General features: G+C 41.1%; 2 protein-coding genes across 3 annotated transcripts; one reads left to right on the forward strand and one right to left on the reverse strand.

Annotated features, from left to right (window-relative positions):
* Positions 1-6: 6 nt before the first annotated feature.
* MPPE1 (metallophosphoesterase 1) lies at positions 7-8,468 on the forward strand. 2 transcript variants are annotated; one of them, XM_009585893.1, is made up of 9 exons: positions 7-213; positions 1,213-1,321; positions 1,631-1,734; positions 2,331-2,411; positions 4,308-4,416; positions 5,345-5,416; positions 5,528-5,650; positions 6,427-6,567; positions 7,989-8,468. In XM_009585893.1, exons 1-9 carry the CDS (start codon positions 110-112, stop codon positions 8,169-8,171), a joined length of 1,026 nt encoding a protein of 341 aa, XP_009584188.1. In that variant the 5' UTR covers positions 7-109; the 3' UTR covers positions 8,172-8,468. The 2 variants fall into 2 exon arrangements, with proteins under 2 accessions (XP_009584188.1, XP_009584189.1); XM_009585894.1 differs by lacking the exons at positions 2,331-2,411; positions 7,989-8,468 and having other exon boundaries at positions 6,427-6,693.
* Positions 8,469-9,833: 1,365 nt separating this feature from the next.
* On the reverse strand, positions 9,834-24,734 carry GNAL (guanine nucleotide binding protein (G protein), alpha activating activity polypeptide, olfactory type; the record flags this gene model as incomplete). Its single annotated transcript, XM_009585897.1, has 9 exons — positions 9,834-11,753; positions 14,120-14,123; positions 14,681-14,809; positions 16,916-16,987; positions 19,074-19,204; positions 20,466-20,586; positions 20,827-20,885; positions 21,816-21,889; positions 24,680-24,734. Coding segments are annotated over 9 exons (775 nt in total), but the record flags the coding sequence as incomplete, so codon positions are not given.
* Positions 24,735-26,243: the final 1,509 nt, after the last annotated feature.

Here is a 26,243-nt window from a genome sequence, read left to right on the forward strand (position 1 = left end):
GCTGAAACTTGTGTGCTTTGTCAGCTCAGTGTTAATATTTTGTGAATTTTTAATTTATTATGTGGTAATTTTTCAATGTCGATGGCCAGAAGTGAAAGGTGGAGCTCACATGGGTAAAAAAGAGACTTCAACTTCAGTCCTAAAGGCCATAATTTTAGCTGATACTCACCTACTTGGTGAAATCAAAGGACATTGGCTGGATAAGCTAAGAAGGTAATAATTTTTTTTTTAATAATCTCTATCCTGGTTTTAGAGTTTTTAATCGTAGCTAATGGGACAGATGTTTAAAACCAATGTTGTGGTACTTGTTCTTACAAGAGGCATGCATGCTGCCTCTGACTTGCCTATCTGGATCTGTGCTGGATAATAAAACCAGTGTTGAAAGGTTAATGAATGGGACTTACTGAGGCAGTGCAGTCTTGAATGTTCAGGTAGTATGTGGGTGTAGATGCCTGAGCATTTCGATGGGTCAGATAGTCTTTTCCAGTATGTAACTATTTATCCCTGGAAGTATTTAAAAGACGTGTAGATGAGGCGCTTAGGGACATGGTTTAGTGGGCATGGTGGTGTTGGGTTGACGGTTGGACTTGATGATCTTAGAGGTCTTTTCCAACCTTAATGATTCTATGATTCTATGATTCTATTTTATAGAATGCCTTAAAAATGAGCCAGGTAACTTGGATGTCCCAATAGTTAATTCCTTTAATTGCAGAGATAAGGAAGCTGGTAGAAGTTTGTCTCTGTAGTAGAAAAATCAGAGGCAAAATCACATTTAAAACCAAAGATAATCCAATCCTATGCCTACAAAACCATGTTTCTGTTAGTCCAAAAGAAGAAAAAGCAGAATGCTGAAAGTACTAATTCTACCATGATATGAACATTATAAACTTTTGCAGAAACAATAGCGTAGTAAAACATGTGCAATAATTCACTGTTCTAATTAATTGCTGCTTAATGGAATTGTGGTGAAAAATAAACAAGCTGGTATTACTTCTTGCATGAGTTGGTCCTGATTGTATTGTGGTGGAATTACCACCAGGTAAGATGCACCTGTACTTAAACCTGATTTCTAAGTATTTAATTTGAATTTCATATTAGCGCTTTCAGTGTGTAGGAGCCATTTTCCCGTTCCTGCCAGGCTGTGTTTGTGTAATTCAGAGTTGAGGACCCAGAAGTCAGGCAGTGATGGCTCGGTATATGTTTTCCTTTCAGGGAATGGCAAATGGAGAGATCTTTCCAAACTGCCTTATGGTTACTGCAGCCAGATATTGTTTTTATTCTGGGAGATGCCTTTGATGAAGGAAAATGGAGCTCACCTCAGGTATGACATCAACAGCTCTCTTATTTAAAAAAATGAGGATTTCTTGAAGGAAGTGGATGGCAGAATATGCAAGGTTTTGTTTAATATTAGCGTAGTTGTCGTACTAGTAGAATTTCTAGTGTTTTAGATATGAGTTGAAATGTTGCGATTCTGTTTCATTTTTGGTAGTATCTTGGCACTTTTCCCCTTCATATAAAACTTATAAAATGTAAACATCTGACTGAGTGTGTGATTCTGTATTATATACTAGTGGTCCCCTTCGATACTGTTGAACAGCATTAATTTCTCCATTTATGTTTTTTCATGCAGGCGTGGGCAGATGATGTCAGGAGATTTCATAAAATGTTTAAGCATCCAGTTTCTACTGAGCTAGTAGTTATTGTCGGGAACCATGACATTGGATTTCATTATGAGTAAGTCTTGTCAGTGAAAGGAGTACGCAAGTGCCAAGAATGAAACGTCGGCATGTGTACAGTAACTGGTTTTGTGTCTGAGTGACCTCTTGTGTGTTTATACAGAAAGTTTTTGATCATAACCAGATTAGAAGGGATTGTAATTTAGAGCAAGACCTTACAAGGTATCCATCTGTGCACAATGCACCTAAGAATATGTTTTAGAACAGTTTCCAGGCTGCTTTTGTGCTGCTCTGAGCATACGTGAAGTTGTTCAGAGCTGGTCTTTCTGCATTGGCAGAGAAGCCTTGAAGCTGCTTTTCCTTGTGTTGGGCCTCTTGTCTGAGCATATTCCCTTTCCCCTTATCTCAGCATAGAAGAGCGTAAATGCCCTCGCTCTGCTGTGCTGCTGTAGGATGGCTGTGCTTACACTGATGTGACTGGGACAGCGTACACTATGGGTGTCAGAGCATCCCCGTGAGTTTGCTGAGTGAATGTGTGATCTAGGTAACGGAGCAGCAAGCTGCATGAATGGTCTACAAACTGTAAAGCAACTGTGTCAGATGATTTACAATGCCAGTTTCTTACCTCAGTTGTATTTTTGCTCTGTGGCACAGAATGACTACTTACAAGGTAAATCGATTTGAAAAGGTTTTCAACTTTACTTCAGGAAAGCTAATAACTCGGAAAGGAATAAAGTGAGTATATTTAATTTTTTTTTCAATGTTTAAAGTAGTGATTACTGAGCTAGCAGACCTGAGTGAAGAAACCCGAGAACTGGAAGTGGAGTTTCTAATGAAATAGTATGGGAATGCTTAACTTAGAGGCTGGTTTTTTTTTTTAAACTTTGTATCTAGCTTGTGATATGTTAAACATCAAACACTTTGTACAAACCTGTAGTTCGATATGGAGCGGAAGCTGTACTTTGAGCTAGGTGATTTCCTAGCTGTAACAATTTCCTTTTAAATGGAAAAGTACTGTGGAGTCAGAATCAAATTCTCTGGTTTGCCTTTTTACTTCCTTGCAGCTGGTAATGACCCATGGCTGTAAACGTAACAGAAGAATAGGATTCAGTAAAGAAATACAAACAAACCCCCCTCTGTGCTTACAAGTTAAGAGTTTCATTACTTTTAACAACTTCTTTAGTCTGCAGAACTTAACTCTTGTTTGAGGACTGTGGGAACATAGCAGTTGCTTGTCCACAGTTTTTCCACAGGGTGGGGTAATAATGCACAAGCTGGTTTTGGCTTACAGTAGACCTCGTTATGGAGCTCGTTCTCATCGTTGTGTGTCTGTGGCTGCAGCTGTCTGCCCTGTGCCCGTTTGTTACTTTTAGGTACCATGCAGGAACCCAATGAGGGAAAGCAGGAGTGGGTTTGTGGAAAGGCATTTGTCTTTAAACCTCAGATATATGAAGGGAAGACCCATTGCCACTCTGCATTTGGCACGTATGCCATCAGGTTATAATCACTCATGCAAATCCCAAACCTACAGGCTTCCACTGGTTCCCTTAATTAAGCAAATATTAAAAATATTCTGAACAGGTCTAGAAATGATGTGTCTTTTTTAGGAAGACCTATCAGCTTCATGAATGCTCAGTATAATGCTATTTATCGTGCAGATGTGGGGTCCTCTAGATATGTATTTCAGCTGTTTTAAAAAATAGTTAAGGAATATCTCCATGTCCCCTTTGATAAAACAGCACAGCAGAATTCTTGCATGCAGTTGCAGATTGTATGTCTTGTATCATATTCACTAACTGAAATGAGCTGCATTATTAGTGAAACATTCCCGAATAAACTATTTTATAACAAATCTATGGTATAAAAGCAGCTTAATTTGATAAAAGAGAATTAATTTTTTTTTTTTTGGTTTTGACCAGTATCTCTTAAGTGGAGGCATTCAGCTCATTTATGTCTGTAAAACATACTGAATTGAACTGGGAATATATCTCTTGAGTTGTGAATGAGTGATTGAACAGGTATGAATCTTGTGGCAGAAGTTCAAAGTTGATTTGAAATCTACAGGGAAATCTTTTTCTATTACGAATAAAATCCTGTTTTCTGTGTGAGAGACCGCAGAGTACGAAACTAAATTTGTTCAGGGTAGCCAGCCGAATGCAGTGCTGTTTTGCTTTTCAGTTGTTCTGAAGAAACAGAATGTCTAAAATTATGTCTCTGAGGTCTAAAATGTGTGTGGGGAGAGCAGCAAGTTCTCCTTTCCCTCAGAATTCAGCTTAGTGGGCTTCTAACATTCCACTAGAATACCACTTAAGTATCTGTTATAATATAAAAAAAAGTCTTGACGTGTAAACATGAAGCATAGCATACAGTATATTGTGCAGTCTAATTAACAACTGATTATAAAGCAGCCTACCAGGTAGAGAAACAGCTAACAGTATGGATACTCAAAAGAGGATTTATAGCATGTGATTTTGGAAGCTGTTACGTTCTGCTGTTTTGCTGACCTGTGTCCAACTTCGGAACACTTCCATTTTATAAAATAAAGTTTATCCCACGCATGTGCATGAATAGCAAACGCTTTCCTGTCCTCCCCACTTCCCTTCTCTTTGCCCGCTCCCTGGTGTTTTCCAGCTTTGTCATAGTGAACAGCGTAGCCATGGAGGGTGATGGCTGTGCTGTCTGCCGTACCTCAGAGGCAAAGCTTGTGGCGCTTTCTCACAAACTGAATTGCTCCCAGCAGGTAAGAGTTTATTAAAGATCTGATTACAGCCAGCAACTCTGCTGCTGCAGTGGGAATTCTGATACTGCAGCAATAGTCAGGATATAACTAAGACTCTCCTGAAAAAAATCTGCTTCCAATTCATACTGCAACTTGTTAGCAATTCTTTCTTCTCCTCATTTGCCTCTTACCGTTTTTACTTAACTATTAACTGTGTTGCTCTGTGTTAATGGTGTTAACTTCCTTGTCAGTGCTGCCAACAAACAGAGGGTGCCATTTCCTCTGTTCCAAGTAATGGCAGGAGAAGTTCTGTAACCCTCCCTTTGACTTAAGATACATAATAATCCCTGCATTTATATTTATGCATATTGTTCTGTTTTATATGCTTTGAGCTAGCCTGTTCTTTTAGTTTTGATTCTACTGGAGTCCTGTCTTGATAGCCTAGTAATGTTTTAATTGTAGTATTTTTTCATCAAATCCAATTGCTTCTTTTATTTCATTCCTCCTCCCTTTTTCATAGACCGACTGGACGCACGGTCGGCAGCATGATTGACTGAGTTGGCAGTCAATCAGGAAACCAGCCCCCAGTGGAAAAATTGCTAGACTCTAACTGCTGTCTCTTCTGGGCTGCCCTAAATCTCTTTTGCCTTGTTTGTGCGGTGAGATTCTGCTGTTGCTTTCTGCATTCGGAGAGAGTGCAACCATATTTACAGCACATACAGAAAGGGGAGTTAAAGCATTTCCCCTTCCATCCACAGTAGAGGCTCTTAAAAGTTTATACAGTGGACTGTATTTAAACACTGTACTCTGAGCTGATACTGCTTTTTGCAAAAAACAGAACAACAAAACCCCCCCAACCCCTCAAAACCTAGCTATTGTTTAATTCCCTTCCCCACCCCTATGGTACACATAGGTGAAGACAATATGTATGGATTGATTTTATTCACAGAAACTGAATCATTCCGACAAAAGGTGTAGTGATGTGGAAAAGCTTCCAGCTTCAGAACCCATCCTTTTACAGGTGTGTTAGAGGTGGGGTGAGGCAACATGTTGACATGTTTTTAGTGTATTTATTACTGTTCCAGGAAGGCTGGATCGTTAACAACTGATCCTTGCTTTGAATGTCTCTCAGCATTACCCCCTCTATCGGAAAAGTGATGCTGAATGCAGTGGAGAAGATTCTGCTCCTCCAGAGGAGAAGAACATCCCATTTAAAGAAAAGTACGATGTACTGTCTCAAGAAGCATCACAAAAGGTTTGATATATTAGGAACTTGAGTATCGGGGGAGGGGGGGGCACATGAGTATAGATACATAGAGATTAAAAAATTTTGGAAAGGATGTTAGCTGACACAGACAGACCACAGCTGCTCCCGCTTTAATGAGGCCTTTGAGAGGTTGCTTGTTAGAGCTGCTCCCCTGAGGATCATCGCCATCATGGCCTTGATTTTGCCGGGCTTCCAGGTACAGGCTGTAAGTCCTGGCGCTCTCAAGTCTGCTGCAATGCTGTTACCTCCAGTTTAGCATTTTGTACATTATGTGCTGCGTAGATTATTGACAAACCTCGTATAAAGCCACTATTTTCCAACACTTCGAAAGCACTGCTTTTGCTGAATTAGTAACTACAAAAACATGTAAAGTCAAAGTATTCCCTAAAAATCTGATGGTCAGCGTTTGTTTCCTTCTGCATAAATGTCTTCACTCAAGACTGGCAGTGCAAGATTCTCCCTTAGACAAGAAAGAAGCATTGCTTTACTAAACCCAAGGTTTTTCTGTTCGTGATGTCAGCAGCATGCTATTGCCTTTGTTTTTCTGATCTGTATGGCCGAAAAAAGACGTCCAGTATTTGGGATGAGGGCCAAATGGATAGGATTAATATTACAGTATGAACACGTCTTGTTTACACAAAACACTTTGTAAGAATATTAGAATTGCCATAATTTGATTCTGTTAGAAGAAAAAAAAAGGGTTTTAAGCTCAATTTCTTTTTAGTTATGACTTAATTTTTGTGCTTTACCATTTTGTGTTCTAGCTGATATGGTGGTTTCATCCCCGTTTGATTCTCAGTGGGCATACACACAGTGCTTGTGAAGTGCTGCATGCCGGGAAAATTCCAGAAATCAGCGTCCCATCATTCAGTTGGAGGAATAGAAACAATCCTAGTTTCATCATGGTGAGTTTTAATTTTTTTTATTTTTGTCAGATAACTTTCATAAATAAATCAACATGGCAGTCAGCTATATTTTAAAACTGATTCTACCTGTAAAAACAAAAACTAAAAAAAATTGCCTACCCACCCAACCCACTCAGTACACTGCATCCACTTTATAAAGTACATCTGTGGGAGCCACATGTTCTGTGTGGTACAAAGCAGTGCTGTTAAAGATCTAATTAGTATCTGGGTACAAGCATCTAACATTTTCTTATAAAGAGGGTGCATTGTAAACTATTGACTTGTAAAAATAATCAGTATTGTGCACTGAACAGTAGAAAGACTAGTTTGGCTTGGTTGATTTACCAGCTATGAAAACAAGACCGTATCCACCTCAAATTCCTGCATGGTGATCATGGTTTTCCAACTTGTGCATTAACCACTTCACACAGTGAAAACGTTTGTCACATGCCAATAGTCTGCCGCCTCGTTTCCAATTCACATTTTATACAGTGTGTTGGTTATGCTCTCGCAGGCAGTTCCAGTGCTCAGTATATCCTTAGAGGTAAATCAAATAGTTTCCCAGTTCAAAATTAAAACAGAACTCCTAGAAACTTGCAGTAAGAAGCAAAACCTACAGTCTGTTTACAGAGTCGTCTGTGACTTGGGGGGGAAATCTTTCATGTATTTTTACTGCTGTTGAGTTTAGGCTGCTCAATACACAGATAACCCCAAACTTTTAAATTCATTTTATGCAACGGTTAATATTTCTTGTTGAAAGTAGCTCTGTTTATTCCGTATTCCTGAGAGTAGCTGCCTTCAAACTACACATGCTCTCCGCACACGCCAGACAGTGCATCTTCACTGCAAAACAAGAGGTTGGCTAATTAAAGTTGCATCATCTTCACTACTGTTTTAACTCGGCCTCGGTCCGTTGTAAACTTTAATTTGAATTGCAAAGTCAAGCCAAAACCCAATGAAGTTCTTTGCTGCTGAAGTTCATGTTCGTAATTTGGATTAGCCAACGTGTTTTTTGCAGCATGTACTGGGTAGGAGGAGGACCTGGGGGAAGGAAGGGGCACATTCACAAAACCTAACTTTAGCCTGGAAAGGGTCCTTCCAGGTGGATTTACAGCAGCTAAAGTTAGGCTTCTCTTGAAGGCCGATCAGATGAGGAGCCCAGCTCTCTATTTACGCTAGATGGAATATAGGGAAGATTGGCCTCTGGGCTAATGTTGGCCTGGTGAATATTCCAGTTAGTGCCCAGCACCGCAAGGTACGGACTCTTCAGCCCCCTGGAGAAGGCACTGGTACTAGGAAACGGGCCCCAACCCCTGCCACCCAACACAGAATTTGGAAATCAGAGATCTGAGACCCGTGGTGTTACTCCTGATTCAGAGCCCACTGTAACAGCAAAGTGACAGTCTTCATTTCTTTTCCAGGGCAGCATAACACCAACTGACTTCTCCCTCCAAAAATGCTTCCTTCCGTACGAGAGCAGAGTCTTTGCTATATACTGTGCAGCAGGTGCTCTGCTTGTAGTCCTGATACTAGCTCATTTTCAGCTTCTCACGCCACCATTTTATTTTGCTCAGCGTTTAATCAGTAAGCATAAAGCAGTATGAAGAGCCAGACATCTGCATTCAGTCACTGAAATACCAAAGCTGAGAACAGTCAAACATCAGACTATATTCATGCCAGCAAATGACCTAATTTGATTGCTAGTCTGAAGGCAGGTTGCATTTACACATACCATAGAAGTCCTATACAGCTGATATGACTACTACAGGATAAATAATTAACTGAAATGAACGTTTCATGCTGTACAAAAATACTGTATTCTACAATCAAATGAGTCCTTTTCCTGCTATAATTTTTGTATCAAATATGTATATTAAAAGTGTAACTGTACATTATGTAAATCCTATAGCCTCATCACTTATCTGCACTAGTGTCTTACCCTGGTGGAGGCTCAGTCCTGCAAACTGGAAACATTTCTCTGTTTTATTGCTGCATGGCCCTTCTAATGTCATACTTCTGTTTGTTAGGGTCAGGCAGAAGCTAGATACACATCAGCACTGAGAGATGCGGATTTCCATAACCTTTTTAGGATGTCAGATGTAAGGGACTGTGGTTTGGGACAAGAAATCTTCCAGTTCCTGACACATTAAATTGTTAGCTGACTACAATTTGCAGTTATCGTCTACCAGACAACAACAGGAAGAAGCTCGTGGATCCAGTTTGCTGATACACACTTGAAACCTGCTTAAAAAAAAATTAGGGTGACACCTTAAGCTGCTATTTTTAAAAAGATGTGCTATGATGAGCTTAAAAAAAGAGGGCCCTATTGCATCCCAGAGATCTGTGTGGTGAGGGGCCCTCCAGTTGCCGATCTTCTGCAAGAAGGAAGGTCAAATACAGCTGCAGTAACATTATCCTATGCCTTGGCCCTCAGTCTACGGACAGATAGGGATAGGAATGCGTGTTACTTTAGATTCCTGCAGGGCTGCCAAGTTCTGTTAACTTACTGTAGAGTCACACTTTGAACTGCACTAGCTCTTCCACGGGGAGGCGGAGGCCACCAGCCACGCCGCAGTGCATGGCAGAGCTGGGCCACAGGCCCGTGCCCGGAGGGCAGCGCGGAGAATGTAAAATCTGAGCTCGATGTCTTCGCGTGCTGTTTACGAGGGAAGAGGCGACAAACCTACTGCTTCTCCCCACCCACCCCAGAAAAACCAGAGGGACTACTTCACACCAGGACCAAAAAAAGACATTCCTGCAGAGGCTGGGAGCTCCAGCCCGAACTCCTGGGCAGCGGGCTGCTTTGCTGCTTTTAAAGAAAAGACTATCTTTTGTTATTCGCTTATTACTTTCTTTGGCATGGGAAGTGAGAGAACCTTTGCATTTGGGAATTTTGTTTATTACTAGCTTATTCCACCCAGCCTTTCACTTTCTGGTAAATATCTGATAACTAAGTTGAACATACAGATATCAAAGTACACACATTTCTGGGAAGAGGAAATGGTTATATTATAGTATCTAAAATGGGATTGTTTATCATCAAATAGAAACAAGTTCTCAATTCGTCTGAATTTAAAAAGATGACTCATTGGGGTTTATAACTAATAATGATGCTTATAGTAAAAAGTTAATTGAACCTGCTGATTTATATGCCAAGGTGGGGAATGTGTTAGCTCTTTATCTCTCCCTAAATTTAAAATGAAGTGGGGGGAATGGTCCAAAGTGTGATACAACACTCTATAAAGTAATGTAGTCTAACACTTCTCTAGGTTTCTGTTATTGCAACTGTAATTTTAGACATTTGTACAGGTTATCTTGGACACAGGAAAAGTATATAGTCACAGACATAAAACACCTATGTATAAAATATAAAGCAGTGTTATAGTTACTAAAAAGGACATGCCTTATTGCTACAGCAATTCTTGCTTTTTATATATTGTACTGTACCACAACTTGTTTTGAGAATGTCATTTGCATAAATTATTCAAGTTTGAGAAATATTCACACATTTTGATTCTACAATATTTAAAATAAAACAATTTTCTAATGTGTCTCTTTATTAAAAGAGAAATAAAAATGTCATCTTGTAATTCTCTTAGGCCAGACACAAGGGTTTATACACCTTTTTTTTTTTTCTTCTTTCTCGCTATTTACTTGCACAATGAAAGCCGCTGTTGGTACAAAGATTGAAGAGCTCTATATAATGGTGCTTTACACATTCACAATCGGTCTGTGCAATTGTGAAGTTCTATGAATGACCAAAGAATTACCAAACATATTTTCTAAATATAAAGGAAAAAAAAAATAATCCTTGGTTCCCATTAGAACAACACCAGGTTGCAATTTGGACACTTGAATGAATTCCAATGTTTTAAAGCTGAGACTTCAAAAGAGAAAGGCATGTTTGCTGCAACATCCGGTGACTGTAATACCTTACTTGGAAAGGTAAGTGGTTAATTTGCATAATTTATAATTTTTATACTAAAGAGCATTTTCATATAAACCAGAAAAAAACCCCTAAACTCTACAGATAAAGTTCTTACCTCCAGTCACTGCTGCAGGTAAGGTTGACATCAAGCTGTACAGCGCAATCAAAAACATACTTACATCTTAGCTCATTTTACAGGTACAGCCATAATCAAGGCACAAAGATCTTCTACAAGTATTTTTCTTCAATAAAGTTGTACAAAATAATATTACATTTTACAGTCTGTACAATATAATAAACCAGCAGTAAAACAAAAAAATATATATAGGGAGAGGACTGTTGTCCAAGAATGATCTGAACTAAAAGGATCATTTGTGGACAGCACAAATAACGTAAGTGAGGGTGGTAAATTTTCTGCCTAGATGCAACAGGCTGAAAAGTAGCTGTAATTCAAATGCCTGAGGTGTGCAGAGACACTTAGGTCCAAAACCCCAGAAAAATTGCTTTGTCTTCACTATTCCTCTCATTATCTACTCTACTTCCTGTGCCAGTAACGGCTTAAAAGAGGAGGTCACTTTATCAGTTGACCTGCAACTCAGAAATGCTAAAAACTGTGACAGAGTAATAAATATTGTGGTGCTGCTACATTGTGTGTCTACTTCCTCAACAGTATTTAATAACCTGATACAAAGTGCATTAATCTTTTTTTCACCCATCAAGTACTCTTCAATGTCATGTTAAAAAGGAAACCCACACAGAGGGATAGGTATGACTTTAGTGTCATCCAGCTGACATACCAGTTTGAACTGACGTTAACCTGCTGGAAAAAATTTAGCAGGCCATGTTCAGTTAAAAAAACAAAGCCTAAGGGAACAGAGGTAGCCGAAGGGCTTAGTGGAATGACGAAGAAGTGGCATGTCAAAATAAAGCACAAAAATAGTCCCAAAAAGCATGAAGGAAAAACAACCCAAACTTGCTTCAAATCAGCTTTAAGGTTAAATAATTAAAGTAAACAAAGTGAAGAGACTGACATTTCTATAGTATATTCTTCCACCCTGTGTGGGGTAGTATCAAGAGAAAGAGTAAGGAGCAAAGAATTTAAAACCACAGGTTCCACAGTGATCCCCCTCACAAGAGTTCGTACTGGCGGAGATGCATCCTTTGAATGATGTCTCGACAGTCGTTGAACACTCTGCGGATATTTTCTGTGTCCACTGCACATGTAAAGTGTGGGTAGCAGTAATGCCTGCCGTCTCCGCTCGCCGGAAAAAAAAAGTGAGGAAAAGAAAGGTCAGGCGCTGTGCCACAAGAAGTTTCACATCTCAGCACTCTATAGACTTAGGGAGTACCAAGAAACCTGGGAAATTCTGTATATAGATCATTAAAATAAATAAATAAAAAGAAGGAAGGTTTGTGGTCTAGTCCAACATGCATTACAAATTTGAAACAAAGAAAAAAGTTTTCGCTAGTATCATGGGGTCAGTATATGGCTCTAACTTGTAAGAGCCACTGACACTATCATTATTTGCACAAGCTATTATCATTTGGACATTACTGTGCAGCTCATCTGTGCTGCTGACAGCACTGCAGTCTGACATCCACCTGTCCCAGGATTTTTTTTTCTCTTTTTTGGTGCCATCATGTGGCAAATTTTTGAACTCTTGTTTTAAATCCGCAACACAAAACTGAAAACCTCCCAATTGTGAAGGTAGTAGCAGCAGAGAAGAGCACCCTACTGCTTCTGCTTCTTGAAGCTGAAGGCCCCTGAAGTTACCTTTACTTAGCGCACTTATCAAGCCGGCTGAAGACTTGGTATCATTATTGAGACCAGAACATGGTGGAATTATCACTAAAGTGGACAGGTTCCCAAGAATGATAAAACATGCACAAATCCAGCAAACATCAGGCCACGCAGAATTACATTTTCGCAAGGCTACTGCACAACTTTTTAGATTTCTAACTTAAGCTCCAGCATCACTTCACCCGTGGTTATCTTGTTAAAATTCCCCAGAATCTTAAAAACCCGTAATTTTGTTCTGTACTACTACAGGATCCATTCTAGATCATTATCTTGAAGAATATATATGGAATGTCATGAAAGCAGAAGGTCGATTCTTGGGATAATAATTTTTATAAATCTTTTCTGAATTTTATTACAAATTATAATGGCTAAACAACAAAAGACATATTTTTAATACATGTGGGATTGACCTTTTAGATACCTACAGCTACAGATATGCAAAACTATAGACATTTAGAAGCCCTGATTTACATAATTAGATCAACAAGAAATTGCAGATAATGTAGGTAACATTAGATATTCAACACTAATTAAATAGGGGGCTTCCAAATGTATACTAAAAATTATTGTCTTCTTACTAAGCTACACTCAATACCTAGTTCAAGGACTTCCCTCATGAAAAATACTAATTTAATAACCTAGTCAATTGATGAGTAAATTGTTCAGACCATATTTAAAGCATGAAGTACACTGAACAATAATGAAACGAGGAAAAAAAAGTTTTACAAATTACTGCAATGGTGGCAAGATGCTGAAGCTCAATTAAAATGTAGATTGTATTTGTCTGTCTTCAGGATACAGGCCCCCAAATCTCCCAGCAAGACTTGGGGAGAGTGTTGTCTTGTAAAGTTTGGGGGAAATCAGTCCCTTAGGAACCCAAGGGCTGAAAAGACAGTGGTGTACATGGACATTCATGATGATACTAATTTTAAAACAGTAAAAAGTGCAATAGAGGTTCTATTTTTGATACAATAGCTGCTTTACTTTTTTTTTTCCCTGCAGAACTGTTCTCTATGGGAGTGGTATAATGCTGTCACTCACATGCAGCAAGGACAGACGAGACTTTTTTCTTCCTTGGAGAAAAAAAAAATTGTCCTCCAAATGATGGTCCAGCCTGCCTTCCAACAACTGCTGCACTTTTTCAATCTTGCAAGCCTCAGAGGAGTTCGGCCCTGGCCTATTGCAGGGATCTGAGACCTGCATCTATACGTGCAGCCTCCAGCTGCTATTGCCACGCTTGCCCTCATCCCTTCCAGCGCGCTCCCTTTGAGCAGCACGGCCTCAGTACGCTGTTAACAAGCGCATTAACATCTCTGCATGTCTGCACACAGCAGTTACCAACGCAAGGGTGCGAGAGAGGGATCAGACTCCCACGCTGACGTGCTCTTTCTAGGACTAAATGTTATATGCTGTCAGTGAGGGACAACGTACAAACGCTTTCAGTGCCACCCAGACGTGGGTAGTAGAGAGCACACCACCCTACCAACACAACGTTCAATCTTTTTCTTGTGTTTCAGTAAAATAAGTGTTCTTTCACAAAGTGTTCGCTTGCGTTTGTCAAGCACTGATTCCACTAACGCCTATGGTTGTAAGCTGCCTACAATGTTCTGGAGATACCTGGTTACATATAAAGCATGTCAAAGGACGTATTTTCAAAATGTTAAGTTTTTTTTGTCCCCTGACAGCTCTGTAGTTCTCTCATTTGAGGCCAAATGCAGTATTTTCACCCCTGCTCAAAACTCATTCTGAATTTAGCATGTTACTTAGCACTGGTTCAGAGGGGAAAAAAATACCCCCTGGGACAGCAATGAAAGTACACTTACCTTCCTATAACACAAGCGGGAATATTTAATACTGGTGTCCCTATACTGCGGGGGTCAGGACGACAGTTTTCAGCGAGGAGCCAAACGCACTATTTGTATGTTTGAGCAGCAGCTCCTCCACCTCCAAGGTTCAGATTTTTAAAAACCAGCACTAACCAGAGGGGCCGGGCCACTGCTTTAACAGGGGTTACCTAGACACTGGGGATGTATTAAAACAAAACATCAGCAGCTGGAGAGCCCTGTGTACAAAACACCAAAATGGGGCTGGGGAACAGCCTAAACAGGAGTGCACGAGCACGCTGCCTCCATGAAGAGCTTGGGAGGAGGAAGGACGTACCTGAGCTGAAGGAAGGAGAATTTCCTACAAGATATGTCCTGCCAGCCCTCATCCACCGCTCCCCCCATTAAAATCCAACGGTGCCGAGTAGCCAGGCCTGCCGCCGGAGCCCCCAGAGGCCACAGGCCCCCACACCAATTCTGAAATAAGGAGCCAATGTATTTTGCCCAATACTCAGATACTACTGTGTAGCAATTGTTGTTGGAAATGTGTTTATATTTAACCTCCTTCTAAAATTCTTCGAATTACATGCTTTAAATTTGCCAGTACAAGTGCTACAGCCGGGTAGAGTTTTAAGGGGTGCAGCGCCATGGTGGTGATTTTCACACATATCCACGCCTTATGCAGACCCGCTACCATGATAAAAATCGCAATAAAGCTTATAAATGAATAAAAACAGATTTCTCTGAATCGTGTCTGAAAATTTAACCGAGCTGGACAAGGAAAAGGTCATAAATGAAGAGACTTGGAAAGCAACGTATAAAGCAGAGCCAAAAAGGCCATAGGTAGAAAACATACACCTTTTCTTCCTTGCACCTGGCTAAGGACATCAGACCTCTCCCTAGTCTGTACGCTGAGCTTACTCCCCCTGTCCCCTTTGTCCCCCCCTCTCCGAAACTTCAGCCTTTTGTGCCTGACACCATGAAACTGGAACTCGCTGTTTCTACTCAGCCTTCACCCACCACACCCTCCCCGCTGGGCCCGTGCATGGCTTCCATTACTTGGGGCACATGCAGGCTGTTCAGACCGTTTATGGGAGCAGAAACCCCTTGCTTGCAAGACTTTAATTTCAAACAGCCCAAGAATTTAAAGCAACTATTCAAATGACTACGTCCCTCTGTTTCTTTACGCTGAGAAACCAAGCACAAACCCAGGAGAGAAACACACAAACATTACTTATGGAGGAGATGCTCTTTGCCAGGACTGCGGCGGTTGCGGGGAAAGGGGGGGAAAACTGTTTTGGCCCTGTTTTGGCCCCACGCCCGAGCCCTGGAGACTGCCTGGCAGCTGGCGGATGCTGGCCCCTGCCCAAACCCTTCTCCTGCCCCCAGCACCCGCGGCTGCAGAGGCCCTCTGCAGAGGCACGGTGGTTTTTTATGTGGTTGCAATGCCTACGCCCCCTTCCCTCCCTCCCCGCTTCGTAGGTGGCCTCTTTCCGTAATACCAGTGAGTCATGGCAGGTAAGGACCTCGCCCTTGACGTGTTTTTTTAAAATAATGAAAATAGATAAAGGTGGGGAGTTTCGCCCTAGTTTCCCCATAATTTGGTTCTCTTGGACCCTCCTTCCAAACTGGATACTGTCACCTGCTTCACAGCATTTCAGCATTACCACAAGACACATTTGGCTTGAAGTGCTTTTTTTTTCGGTAACTCTTCTGTTAATACAGCACAATCTGACATTTTTCCTTAGAATCCGGAAGGTTAAGGTGGTGAATGGAAATCCCCAAAGTGTGAACACAGTTAATTGCTTCTTTCTTTCTTGTTGCATCAACAGCTGTAAATCCTAACAATACTTGTAAATGCACAATGACTTTAAAATTCTTAATTCTAATGATTAAATCTGTTCTCTCGAACACCCCCATACAGTTTCTACCAGTAGGGCAAGATGGATGAGCTTCGGTTCTGGTCTCCGTTACTGCTTCACACTGTGGGAACGACTCAGTATCAGTGAAGCCGTAGGTGATATTGGAATAAGCCCTCTGTTTCTGATAGCAGCGCTGGGCTGTGATCGCGTGCCTGATAATGCTTGTATCTGCGAAATGTAGCCAACACCTCTCCGGCACCAGCTTTGGAGGAAACCTTAATTGCAAGAATAACTGTGACCAGACAAGGACACGTTCTTATGATTCCTCAGTAGGGCCATAACACCAGTCCTAGGGTGAGGCAAACTTTCTAACAGGCATAACAGAATCTTATTTAAGGATAAAATCTGCTTTTTTGTTCATTCCCTCTTGCCAGCTGACCACTGCCAAAGCCCTTGGAGGAATGCAGGATAAAAACCCAAAAAGCCTATTTGCTTAAACATGGACTGGACCGATACACAAAATAAACATCCAAGGCAACAGCCAGTAGCATCTTACAGGTAAAGACAACCACAGAAAACCTCACTCACTGGCAATGGAAATAGTGCTTGGCATTGTTCCCCTGCGCAGAGAGGGAGGGCTGCCAGCACCCACACCGAACCTGGAATCAAGCAGGCAGGCACACGACTGTTTTCAGCACTAGTACTTACTTGCTGTGTGACACTTTGCAGGCCAGGTGACTTTATATAAAATGGGCGTAAAAATGTGCAAGCACTGGGGAAGGTTCTGCAAGATGGGCAGCTGAAAAGAATTAGGGAATTGCCAGACGTTCTCCTCTCCTTCTAGCTTTCTGCAAAACCCATCAGTTTTCTCTAAATAAGCTACGCCATCTGCCAGTATTTCCTATGATAGAATCACACATAAGATCAAAATTACTCACTAAAAACTCATCCCGGATGAAGAACTTGGCTCTTGTGACTTTGGGGTCTTCTCCTGCATCTGGTGTTGCTGTTCAATTAAAAATAATGACATCAGAAACATGAAAAGCAAACAATCATCTACTTTTCATAATAAAAGATTTAATAAGGAGGAAGTAGTCCTTCACACAAAAATTAAAATGTTAAACATCCACAGGAGATTCCTGATAGGTAATTCTAAAATGGAAGGGTACTGTAAAACCTGCCTATGCATTTAACATATTTAGGAACCTGAAAATTGCTGGAATCGTTTCAACAATGTCACTGGTCATATCATAAAAAGGCTTACTCACATCCACAAGTTTGTTCATATAGATACAAAATAAGTGGGAGTCAAGGTTTAACTTTTATCAGAAAATATGACTAGAAAAAGCAGCTGAGCTGTTCAGTTTCTGCAGCAGAACAGCATCTCTTGAATAAAGCTTCTGCAGGCAGGAATTTGGGTTTAAAAATGGTTAGTCCAAGATTACACTTGAAAAAAAATGATAGCATTGAAAGATCTTTTAATATATATATTTTATTTCCAGGCCCAGAGTCAGCAGAATACTTAGATATACTGCCCATCAAGGGGCTTTAGATTAAATTCTTGCTGAGCAGGAGACTCACTGGTCAGTACTAACTGTTGGCAGATAAAGTCATCTCTATCTAGGCCATGTAACAACTATATTTACTGTAAGTGTAAAAACCAATACAGTGAAGAGATAACCTATTCATTTCCCTTCAGTGTGACTTCTCCTCATCTAAGATACCAAATGAGATGCTTATAAACATAATATGGTAAAGGGCAGAATTTATCAGAATATGGAAACATTTTTTCCTCTTATCTATAGTGCTAGGGACATATAGCGCATAGAGCAGCAGCACAATCGGCAGCATCTTGGAGTTCAGTGCTGCTGTCCTTAAATAATGTCAGCTGAAATTAAAGAACAAATGAACAACTACAGGTTAAAAATAGAGAGCTGCTTCATGTGTGAATATTCTGGATCACTCTGGAAATCCGCTGTGAAATCCCACTGAGAAACACCAAAAGCTACTTTATTCTGACAACTGGCTTACTATAAAAAAACGTTGAAAATTTACCCAAACTCTGTATATATGAGGTGTATGTTTGGGAGAGGGAAATTTGGGTGATGGTGACAGGAGATTCCTTCTGAAAGCCCTCAGCATCGTAAAACTAACGGTGCCAGGTTAACTCAGATTTCAGGGCAGTTTATTTATCCTCTCCACCTGAAACTCAGCATCACACTCCTGAAATTCCAGACCTGAATGAAAGCTGAAAATAGCTTATTACCATCTTCACTAACCTAGTTAGTTATCTTCAATAACCTAGGCTGTTCTTGGGACAACAAAAGCCTTCTCCAACAGGTGGCTGCAAGCGCTATGCCAGGGGCATCACTTGGGTAAGGCAGAGGCTAGCGGTCAGAAAGTGCAAGTTTTACCACTTTTGCTAGACGCAGACCTGAGATATTTAGAAGCCTTCTGCCTGGTATAAAACCGGCATAATACCAGAGTTTACTTAGGCAGTATGTTACTGCAGTGCAGGAATCACTGTACTTCTTGAAATGATAAGAAACTGAACCCAAGCGAATCGCTCCATCACCACAGCTCGTTCTGTATTTATTGATGTGGTTTTCCTCCATTAAAGTTCCCTCGCTGATCTGCTGGGCTTCCTGTCAGTACTGGCAAAGGCTGAAGTTACAGTCCTGGAGGATGCAGAATGGCCGCAAAATAAGTCTAATGAATCCCTAACAAAGTTCATCACCGCAGGAGGCCCAGGCAGAAGCATCTGGCAGGGGAGAGACATGCTTGGCAGCTTTGCTTTCCTGGGACTGTGGGCTGCTCCAAAACAGGGGAAGGCAGGCACTCTGGAGTCAGCCCCCCGTGGTCTCTCCACACCCCCCGCCAGCAGCTAGAGCCCCTTCAGACCCTGCCTGTGCTGGGGCACCTCCAAGCTATGTGCTGCCGGCACGCTTCTTTCCTGACCAACAGTTCGCGTTAAGGAACGCTGTGTGCTTGTGAATTTGTGTGTATGTGAGAGAGAGAGAGAGAGACAGAGAGAGGAACTATGAGCTGCGCTACGCCAGCAGGTCCCATCCCTGTGTGGTGAAAAACCTTACCATCCTCAGGTACAGTATAATGCACGTATTCAGGAAAGTAATCTTCGATTTTTGATTTCCCTGCCAAGACTTTTTCAGCCAGCATGTCCTGTTTATTCAAGAACAAAATGATAGAAATGGTCCGTAACCACCTGTCAAAACCAAACCAAATGTTTGTGTTATCTCTGACACCTTAATCAAGGAAAACATATCACTTCAACAGAAAATTTACTGGATCTCCCTGCATGGACAGAGGGTGAAGTAGTGTGGAACATGCTTCAACAGAAAAAAAGATTACCTAAATTATTGTTTCGATTGGGTTGCACCTGTGTTGGTGGGTGTATTTATAGGATCTGTAAATATATTTATAAAAACTGCAGTAGACATTGCCGAAGAGAGCAGTCTTCAAATATTGTTTTCTAAATTATCCTTTTGATATCGAGTTGGGAAAATTACGACATTTCCTAAAAGCACAAAAGTCCAAAAACAGACATTACTGTCTACTTTGTTTGGTTTTGCTGAAGCAAAAGAAAAAGGCTGGAAAGCTGCCTTCCCTCAGACTGCTCTTAACTATTGTTCATCCACACAGATATCCTGTCTTTTAGGGTGGCCTGTAAGACACCTGATGAATCAAAAAGAAAATAATCTGTTTTCTTCCCCAATTAATACCTAGCCATCACTGTGACGATGTGCCTTTTGGACTTGCGCTTAATATTTTTCCTCACTCTACCTTCAATCACTTCTCAGTGCACAGCATCCTCACAGGTATGTGGTGAAAACTTCAGTACCTTATTTTGTTTATTGTTTTTACTTATTCTCTATCAAGAACCTATTCAGATTGCTATTTGGTTACATATCTATAATTTACATGCACTGTGGCAGAATGGCAATTTAGTGGCAGTTACAATTAGATTAGATCTGAAATATCATCCCACAAGGCAGAGAAACTGTGCGCTCCCACAGACGAGTCTTACGAGAGCGGCTGCCCACGCGGACCCCAGCCAGTCAATCAAATGCAACACCAACAGCTAGCTGCTCCTCCTGCTGCATTTGAGGAGGAGATGAAATGTAATTTGGAGGATGCTCTCAGTCTCGGCCAAGCAGTGCAGTGATGCCAGGAAGGGGTCTCCCCTGCTTCCCTCATGGCAGCTGGCACGGGGAGCTTGCCCTTTCCAAGCTGTCCCCATGCCCTGCATCATTTTGGCAGCAGCGGCGAAATGCCGTGTGCACCGTCCCTGTGCCACGGCCCCCGCTGGGGAGGGGTACACACTGCGGGGGCACCCTGTGACCTGGCCCTACTTGGACATTTTCTGAATAAGCAATCTGAGCATATAGTAAGGGAAGGCCTATTTTGTAAGGAGTTGAACTGCAGCTAAATTGGGGAGGGTGGGTGGGAAATGAGGTGTGTTTTACCTATTATTCCAGATACTTTTGAAAAGGTCCAGGGATTCCCGTAGTCTGTTTGTGTTATTGTCTTCCCTTATTACCATGTTGTAGCTGCTGCAAGCCACAACGAAGATGATAGCTGTGACATCTGGGCAGAGCACACAAAAGAAAGACAGAAAGGAGAGAGAAAAGAACATCTCTGTTATCCCAGCACATACTCCTCGGGGTAACACTGCCACTACTCCCCAAACTGCCAAAAATATCTGAAGAAAATAACCGTAACACTGGACTCCTGTACTAGTGACACACTGAGTGAGAATATGAATACTAAGCTGCTCACACCTCAGAGAATAAGTTCAAAATAAAAACGTGGAATATTTTTACTTACCATTAAAGCATTGGATCCATTTTCTTCTCTCATCTCTCTGGCCACCTACATCAAACATGCTGTTAAAAAGCCATAGGATGTTATATCACTTATGTGCACTAGGAAAGTCACACGAAGCATGCAGCACAAGAGTTTAGTTTAAAAAACCGACAGCCCCAAGGACAGCGGCAGCAAAATACTGCCTGAAGGGGAGAGAGATCTGCTGATGCCACGCTGCATGTCAAGAGCTCTGCTGATGCCGCACTGCATTCAGAGAGCTGCATAGCTCCACCTGTCCCGCTCTGCCCGGAGAAGGCTACTGAACCCATAAAATGACAAATATACTCTTTTCCAAGGCAAGTGTTGGCCTTTCCAGCCCACAGAAGCGCATGTGGCATGTAAGGTTGGACCTACTGTACTATAAACAAGGACAGGTTTTGGCATATTCTGAAGGGTGGTGGGGAGAGTACGTCTCTGTAAGGAGGAGGACATGGGGACAGCTCTGCCCTGTCAGCACTGCCACCCTTCTGGGCAAGAACCGGTGAGCAGAAGCAGCCCGATGGCGGGTGTTTTACAGAGACATAGCGTAAAACTTTGACAAACACAGAGCTTGCAGCCCTCTGGAAGAAGGGAGACATTTAACTCTCCTCATCCTGCTGTACAAAGTCTGACTTGTGGCAGGATTCCCACTGACTTCTGTGAGATCTTATCCCCAAAAGTATTTTATGAGTTTACAGTGCTATATCAATGAACCCGTTAGTAAAAACAGCTACAGACAACCCCACAATAGAGCATCACTAATACGCAGTAACTAATATCAGCTCTTCTTGCAAAGTACGAGGCAATTTTACTAGGACCCATGGAAAGAGACTAAAAAACCAAACCAACTAAACAAAAAAACCCCAACTCCCACCCTAAACCTACTATACCAAGCACACGTGAGCACAGACATCTGAACTAAGTTGTTAAAAATTAGTATGATATTAATATATTATTACTAACAGACTTACTGGAAATTTACTTTATCTACTTGAAATCTTGTTTCAAAAATCCCTGATGTCAACACTCTGCATCTTAATAGGTCCTGGAAATGAGAACACAGAAGCTGATTAGCAAGTTTTTTTTCTAACCTCATTTTGTTTTTAAAAGCATGGAATATTATTTTCCATGAAAAGTCTTAAATGTTCCACTTAATTGAAGTTCAATCAGACTTGTTGTTAAACCTGCATTTGTCCACACTGACACCAATCAGACTTGTTGGTAAACCTGCATTTGTCCATACTGACACATTGGATATACACAAACATCAACTCTGCATTTGGTTTGTGCGCACTCAGAAATGAGGAGACCCTATATACATTCTCCTTACTGCCCACTGAAACCTGTTATTGATGGTCATACAATTTTGTATGTGACGTCGATAATGAATTCTGAAGTTACATAAAACTAAGAAAAATGTTATTCATGTTGTAAAGTCAAGTATTGAAATGTTAGAAAACTCCAGTTTTACAGTTGCCCAGGCAACCTTAATTCTGCCCTCTTTTGTATTGAATGAGACAGGAATCCTATCGAAATAGTAGCTTGTGACTGAGTAATTAAAGCTCTATTACAGAACACAGGGGAACAGAATTTAGGTTGTACGCAAATCCAGCACTTCTTTCTTATTTTTCAAACTAGCAGTACTTTACAACTTAAATAACATTCTTTTAATAATTAAAAAAATAATAATTTCCTAGATTCTCAAAGGAAGTAGGCAAAAGCAATTTATGATGCATACCTCAGGCAACTAGCTCACCATGTGCCACTGTCATCACCAGCAGCATTTTTAACCTTGACTATCCAGCACTGCTGCTTGGGCAGCGGGTGCAGAACAAAATTGGAGGCCAGACAAAGCTGCTGTATGCCTGATGGGGATGAACCCCCCTGAGCAGCCACCTCTCGGCACGGCTGCCTGCCTGGGGAGCACTCCCTTCCTGGGGCAAGAGAAGGGCCGCTCGGTCTAGCTTAGCTCTCCTTGCCACGCAGCGGCTGCGAAAGCAGGGAGGGAAGGAGACAGACAGTGGTGCAGACTCCAAGCACAGCTTGCCTTTTTCCCCTACCCTACCATCTACTGCTTCAAGGACTCTGGTAGCTGGCAAACCTCGGCTGCTTTGACAGCCGCATGAACTCAACTGAAGGCCGCTTATTTAATTTTTTTAGTTATTTTATATGTTACTGTCATTTTCTGTCACTTGCTGACATTTATTTGTTATTGGACTCACTCATTATTTTGGGATGGTGCAAAAAAAATTAAAGAAAGCAAGGGAAAAAAGGAAAGTAGTGATTTTTACCAGTTAATTAAAAAAAATGATACAGCATAACAGGATGAAAATCCAAAAGCAAAAGAGAATCCCTCCTTTAGAGCAGAAGTTTTCCGCCTGCCAAATACCAAAGGCCTCTCCTGCTCTTTGGAGACACACGGCATTTCTTCCCAAAGGAAATATCAGGAAAAATTTCTAGATGATGAATGACTGCTCCAGGTAGAGAAAGGCCTCCCAGGAACAAACAGGCCAACACTAACATAAATAATGAAAGCAAAAATGAGGCTTTGCTTCATTGACTTCTCTCTCCAGCCGAGTGGTATCAATGCTAAAATCAGACCATGAGGTCTAGACGGAGTAAATCCCAGTGCTACTGCTTTGCTCTGAAAATGTCTTGAGGGCTTTCATAATTGATCCTATATTGGATCAACTATACAAGTTTCACCTTTTAATACAAAGCATACTACTTTTTACTGCCTTCTATTTCAGGATACCATCAGAGTAATTGGACAAGCTTGTGGTTATAGGCCTGAACTAGGTCTGAAGGAACAGGCTCTGCTCCGCATGCTTCCTTGTGTGATATCTGGCAAGTCACTTCATTTCTCTGAATTTCAGTCCCTGATTGCACAATGAGATTTGGCAATTGTGTTTTTTTAAGGGCATCCACCCGTTATACACCTTGCATGGTTAGACTGAATTATCTAGTGCAGGGATTCTCTTCTGCCACCTGTATTTGCAGTTTATGACGTGGCCCACAATCTTGGCTGAGACTACTAGATGACAGTGGGATACCAGCACTGAAAAATAACCACCTCAGAATAAGTTTGCCGAAGAGACATCCTGCCCAAGGAAACCACACAGCCTGAGCTCCGGGAAGGCAGCCGAAGCCGTGCACCATGGTGAAGCCCTTTCTTATTTCAAGGCTGCACCAATTCAGCCTTAACTTCCCTGAATGTGTTTGTCATTAGAGCACTCTATCAAGATGTATCATGACATCTGGGAAAAAAGTGTACTGTCCTGCAAATAAGGCTTAAATAGAAAATATCCTGCCCATAGGAGATGGGCACAGGCTGGAAAGAAAGTGTCTGCATGCCCGCAGAGAAGTCCATAAAGTCTGCTGCTGCTGCTGGTGCTCTCCCCTGAATTTGGACACTAGACCCACTGCAGGCTTCTGCCTCTGAAGGACCTCTCTGATGGACGTGGGAAGCCTCCCTCTGGGTTTCCATCACCTCCACCATTGAAATAAAACACTGCTTCTGTGTAGCGAAGGCTGGTGAGGGAAACCGTAGGCTTTTACATTCCCTTCGCTTTGTTTGCGGGACACAGAATGGAAAGCAAGAAATAACAGATGTATTACAGGAATCACCGACCTACATATAATAACAGTAAAAGACAAGCTTGCACAACCAAAAAGCCTATTCCTTTTTAATATCCATTATTGAAACTGCTAGACTGTATTTTGATATTATGCGGTATGCCCTATTTCAGCTGCTATTGGGACTAAAATAAATTACATGAAGAATTCATATGAATGGGTGTCTTGGTTCAGACCCTACCCCATTAGTTATACTAACCTGATCTGTGGGTGTGTAGTCATCCATGCTGACGCTGTCAATTCTTTCTAAAAAGCTAGAAGAAAAATAAACATGCACTAAGATATGTAAAATAGTCTAGTATAACACTTTTTACTACCTTTTCTGGTTTAGACTCCTGCTGCAAAGTAAAACACAAGTCCAATGGTAAAGGTATGAGCCTGATGATTTATTTACATTGACTGAGGTTACATTTTCTGAGCCAAACAACTTTTTACCCAGACTTAGTTTCAATACAGTGCTTCTACACTTACTGTTATGAAGTACCCACAAGCGGTCCAAATGCAGTTAAACGTTATAATTTTGTGAGGTCCACTAAAAAATACTAAGACTAACCATGTGTCATAACGTTATAAACATATAGTTGTTTAGACATAAAACACTTTGGGGTTTAAAAAAGAAAATGGGGTGAAGGGTTGCCTTTATTTAGCATAATGCTAATCTAGCATAATGTTATGTTAATTACGGTCTCAGTAACGCTAGTAGAAATGCTTGTTAATATATACAAATAGTTTTGGACTGACATGCTGCCCTCAAACACTCAACTAAAGCATAAGAAGCGGAAAGCAAAACTGACATGAAGCGGAGGTTAACCAGTCTGTCTCTTTATGTCGCCAAAACTCAGTGAGATGCATAAGGTGAAACAAAAACTTACAACTGCAGGGAAGGGCAAGAGAAAAGGGAACTGGAAAAAAAAAGGGGAACCACATTCTCCAATTATTTAAAAAATCTTTTCAAGCTTTAATTCTTTCCTAGAACATGTTAGAATGGCAGTATTAAGGACATAAAAATGTGATTTTACACGTATAGCTAAAATATAGGCAGGTTCTCCTCTCTGACTTTCATCCATTTCTTAGATTTCATGTGAGCCCAGCTGGCTCATTTTCCCCAGACTGCCTGCATGACTTAGGAGCTTTCTTGAATTTCTGCATTGTTATTTGTTATTTGTCAGTGAATATCCCACCAGCTGACTCATCCTGCTACAATATTATCAAGATTTCTTTATCAACTGGCAAGTTTTTCCCAATTTTACTTGGGTGTGCATGTGGAATCTATTTAATTGCAGTGGGAAAGACAAAAAAACAGTGAACTCTTGACTTACAATGTGACTCACTGTTAACACTGGGGTCACACACACTGACCAGTTGAAAAAATACCCCCCTAAAAGCCTGTTTGTAATTCTCATAGCACTTTCCCACGGATACGAACTGAAAGGAAAAGAAAGTACGCTGCATATATATTTACTTATACTATTTTTTCTTTTTGAACCTCCATTGTTACAATAGGGAAACAAAACGCAGTATCTACAGTTAGAATACCCTGCTTTTCTTTCTGGATGATCAAGGTGTGACAGCTAAGCATATTGTTTAAAAAATCACTGTTCAGCGCAACACGATGGGTGCCTGATAACAAAACTACACTGAACAAACTCTAAAGAAAAATAATCTTTTTACAAAACCTTCTCCCCTGCCAAAAGCCACCATAAACTTATATAAAGATATAAAAATACATCTTTATAGTCAGCTACAGTCACCATGAGAAAGCA

Source organism: Fulmarus glacialis, unplaced genomic scaffold (assembly GCF_000690835.1).
Source record: "Fulmarus glacialis isolate BGI_N327 unplaced genomic scaffold, ASM69083v1 scaffold6439, whole genome shotgun sequence".
NCBI classification, from domain to species: Eukaryota; Metazoa; Chordata; class Aves; order Procellariiformes; family Procellariidae; genus Fulmarus; species Fulmarus glacialis.